The 4,590-nt window shown below is 34.1% G+C and overlaps 1 protein-coding gene across 1 annotated transcript in view; it reads right to left on the bottom strand.

Moving 5' to 3' along the window:
• Positions 1-135: 135 nt before the first annotated feature.
• PHOSPHO2 (phosphatase, orphan 2) overlaps positions 136-4,590 on the bottom strand; it is a 5,680-nt gene continuing 1,225 nt past the window's right edge. The window contains exons 2-3 of the mRNA XM_012650717.1: positions 3,533-3,698; positions 136-894 (exon numbers count right to left, since the gene is read on the bottom strand). Of these exons, the coding sequence (XP_012506171.1) occupies positions 143-868 (726 nt within the window). The 5' untranslated portion in view covers positions 869-894; positions 3,533-3,698 and the 3' untranslated portion in view covers positions 136-142. The remainder of the gene's footprint in view (positions 895-3,532; positions 3,699-4,590) is intronic.

Here is a 4,590-nt window from a genome sequence, read left to right as displayed (position 1 = left end):
GCCTCCCACAGTGCTAGGATTACAGGCGTGAGCCACCGCGCCCGGCCACAGCCACCTTTTTTTAAAGCCGCTGGTATTTGAGGTTTTAGTTTTATGCTGCCGAACCTAATCTTAACTGATACACATTTCAATTGTTGGCATATCACTCCTTTATTAGGAATTGTAAATGAGAAATTATTTCAACACCTGAGGACCACACTACAATAGAAGATTCCATACGCTCAAGATTTTGAGACATTCTGGAAAGAGTTTTCTGTAAGGTATATCCTTTCCGTGGCATGGCAATATCATTCTTCTTTAAAAAGGTCACTGGACAGACATCATTTCCACCATCACCTATATAAACTATTTGTGTATAATTCACTCCCTGTTGTAACTGTTTATCTACAAATTCTACCAAAACTACATTTTTGCAAAGATTCTTTGGGCATCTGTTGCAAGAATGAGCATGATAATTTTCCACAGTGAGATGACCATTGCCATCAAAAGCTGCTGGGTTTGTAAACACTTTATCAAACACATCATGAAAATCGGCAGCTTCTAAAACCCAATCTATAAAGACTGAATTTGAATCTGAAATAATGATACAGTCAAATTTATCCTTAGTCTTTCTTATAAAGTTGAAAAGTTCCACCATCCCTGGAGTGAAAGGCATTGATGTCACTGCTCTTTTCATTTCATCTTCTCTTACACCTTTATCTCCCAAATACTTAAAGACTCTGCCCATAAATTCTGTCCAAAATCCTTTTTGATAAGAATCTTTGAGTTCAATAGGAAGCTTTCTGCCTGGAGCACATTGTACAATCCAAGTGTCACTATTGTCATCTATGATTGTATTGTCAAAGTCAAAAACCAGCAAAATTTTCATGGTTCCAGAAGTAGATTTGGGTTACCCTGAAAAAGAAGAAATATTATTCCCTACACACACTCTGTTTACATACGTAGCTATTATACTTATTTAATAAATATAACTAAATGTTAATCTGCTAAAACAAGGAATATAGACAAGTGATTAAGCATTTTAAGACCATCACCTAAGCACTTTTTCCTAAGAAGCAAAGTTCATATTTGAGTATTTTAAGTGAATGGCAAAAAATATATAAAAAGGAAATTCATAGTCTCATTGTTTCTGTGGGGATGCTTTTTTTTTTTTTTTTAAGACATAGTCTCCCTCTGTTGCCCCTGCTAGAGGGCAGTGTTGTCACCCTAGCTCACTGCAACCTCAATTCATGGGCTCAAGGGATCCTCCTGCCCCAGCTTACCAAGTAGCTGGGACTACAGGTATGTACCACCACACCCAGCTAATTTTTTCTATTTTTAGTAGAGACAGGATCTCACTCTTGCTGAGACTGGTCTGAACTCCTCTGACCTCAAGTGATCCTCCTGCCTTGGCCTCCTGGAATGCTAGGATTATAGGAGTGAGCCAGTGTACCCAGTTTTGGGTGACTCTTATAAAAGTTAAAATACAAAAAAAAATAAAATGCAGGTTAATCTTTCTTATTATCATTAAATTATCAATCATAGCCATACTTACTAGATTAAATATTTATAATAATCCTCTTATTAAATAAGTCATGTATAATATAGATTCTCTGTGTACTAACCAAAATTCTAAACAAATTTACCAAGGAATCTTGTAAAATGTAAAACAATTTTTTTAAAAAAGTGTTTATCTTGAAATCAATTTCTAAATGCTAATGTTATAACTCAATGATTGCTTGATGCTATACTTAAAATTCTAAACAAATTATAAACTGGCTCAAGTCTGAGAAATAAAGAAAAAAAAATTCTAAACAAATTACCTGAGAACTGGAGATCAATTTAATTCTCACAAACCAGAAATAACTTTTGTTAATGGTTTTCACATGTTATTTATATCTGTTCTAGATAGTTTAGCTCTGGGGTGCCAAATAATCTGAATTCACCTAAGTAATTATAATACTTACGGTATGACAATTACTTAACACTGTTTTCTTTAGAAGATAATGAAGGTCATTAATTATAATCTCAAGAGAAAAGGGAAGAATAAGCTGGTCAACAGATGGTATAGATAAAAATTATCATGAAAAAATAATTATACAGAATACACAGGGTAATCTATAATTAGTGTGTATAATCAAAACATAAATAAAAAGAATAACTAATATTTTTGAGAGATCACTATATGCCAGGCACGGGACTAAAAACTTTACAATATTATTTTATTTAATTGTCACAACCCTATTAAGTAGGAATTATTATTATCCTTATCATTAAGATATATTAACTGTAGCTTAAAGTGCTTAAGTATCATTAGTTAAGTGGCAGAGCTGGAGTTTTGGACTCGGTTGGTTTGATTCCAAAGTTCATGCTTTTAAGTACCAAATTCTAGTGCCTAAGAAATAGAATATTTAAAGACTATTCATCAGTTTAAAAATAAAATACTGGGGGCTGACACTTGCGGCTCCCACCTGTAATCCCAGCAGTTTGGAAGGCCGAGGTGGGAAGCTCGCTTGAGGCCAAAAGTTCTGGACGAGGCAGGGCAACATGGTGAGACCCCATCTCTACCAAAAAAAAAAAAGCCATGCACGGTGGTGCACACCTGTAGTCCTAGCTACTAGAGAGGCTGAGGCAGGAGGCTTGCTTGAGCCCAGGAGGGTTTGAGGCTGCAGTGAGCTATGATCACACCACTGCACTCCAGCCTGGTTGACAGAGTAAGATCCTCTCTCTAAAATAAAAAAAACCAATAAGATAAAATAAAATAAAATACTCAGTAGGTCACTTTGGGAAAAAAGATGTTTAATTACATGAAAATACTCATTAGCCTCAAAGTACACACAACCCATAACACATCTGTGATCGACTTTATAAAGATTCTGAAGTTTTAGCAAAAAATCCTAAAAAGAAAAGAACCCCACCAATAAGAGATCAATTGAAAATGGAAAACATGCCATTTAATCACAAGTATTCTCCAGTTTATAACGACAGATACCTGGTTGTGAAGACAGAATAGAGCTTTTGACTCACTTAAGAGTAATTATTCTGTCTCTCAATTTAGGATATCTAGAGAATAACTAACCTAGAGGGGTAGCTCCTGTTGTGTGAATTTAGATCGTATGTAATAATCTAGTACTCTGGATCCTTGTATCTCTAAATGCCTAATCCAGGTGTCTCTGATCCACTCCCAGAAATTTAAATGCGTAATTCACTTTCCCATAGAAACAATGTAATAAATAACAATAAGGAATAATTGACAATCACATTATTACTGTACCTAGGCATATTTTAAATTAAATATGCTTTCTGAGCATTCTGAATTTATAATTTAAAAAAAATTTTTTTCAAAATGTAACTTGTCGCTTGAAAACTGTCTCAAGCCTAGGTTTAGTTAGCCACAAATTATTGAAATTTCTGAACTATTAGCCTCAAAATAGCATGAAACTGAATGTAACATAGTTCCACTGCTAATATAACAGTGTACTTTTCATAATTTCTTATTTTTCTATTAGTCTTTTCTCACCACTCAACATAAACCTTTATTAAAAATACTTACCCAATTTAGTATTTCCAAGACAATTAATCTTACTTCAGTATAGGACTTAGTCATGATAATCTTCAGTTTTAAATGCCAGCCAGTTGTTTTTAAACATTATTTTTATTCTACATACATGGAAAAAAGTCTTCTGGTTTGGAGCAAAAGAATGGAAACTTCTTAACTCCTAAAATTAAAAAAAGTATTTCAAGAGCTTTAAAATTTGTGTTTTCTAATTATGCTGTTTTTTCTTCTATCAGAAAAATATCTATTGGCAATGGGAGGAAGAAAATTTTGGTTAAACAAGAAAACCGTAAATATAAAACAGGGAATAGTATGTGAAAATCAGTTTTTATCCAGTGGATAAAATCACAAGTGTTAAGCTGATTGAGATTTCCAGATTCCATTCTTTCTTTTTACTTGTTGAATAATACAGGAATACTATATTCTGTTGTCAATAAACGTTCAGAGATTTAGTGCTGTACTTGAAAAAAAAATGTTAAAAAAAAAAATTAAGGATGTGCACAAAGATTTAAAAAATATGAATCTATTTTGAAACCAATTTGTTAAAATTCCAAAACAGTGATTCTCTTGGGAAGCACAAGCAGCATCTACTTGGTATGAATGCAATGTTTCCAGAGTATAAAAATAACCTATCTACATTACACAATAATGAAAACTAGAAACTACATTGATATCCAAGAATTGGGGATTGGTTAAATATGGTAGGTATGTGATAGCCATATAGTAGAATATTTATTCAGCCAGTAAAGGCTAAGATGTTCAGTTCAAATTAAACAAACAAGTCACAAAATAGTATGTATAGTATAATCCCGTTTTTGCTTTAAAAAATAACTTTGGGAGGCCAAGGTGGGAGAATTGCTTGAGGCCAGCCTGAGCAAGAGACACCGCCACCCCTCCCTTACAAAGAAAATAGAAAAATTAGCCAGGCATGCTGGCGTGTGCTTGTAGTCCCAGCTACTGGGGAAGACTGAGGCAGGAGGATTTTTCAAGCCCAGGAGTTTGAGATTGCAGTGAGCTCTGATGATGCCACTGCACTCCAGCCCAGACAACAGAGC

Source organism: Propithecus coquereli, unplaced genomic scaffold (genome assembly GCF_000956105.1).
Source record: "Propithecus coquereli isolate 6110/MARCELLA unplaced genomic scaffold, Pcoq_1.0 Scaffold34, whole genome shotgun sequence".
Taxonomy (NCBI): domain Eukaryota; kingdom Metazoa; phylum Chordata; class Mammalia; order Primates; family Indriidae; genus Propithecus; species Propithecus coquereli.
This window is presented reverse-complemented; position numbering and strand designations above follow the sequence as displayed.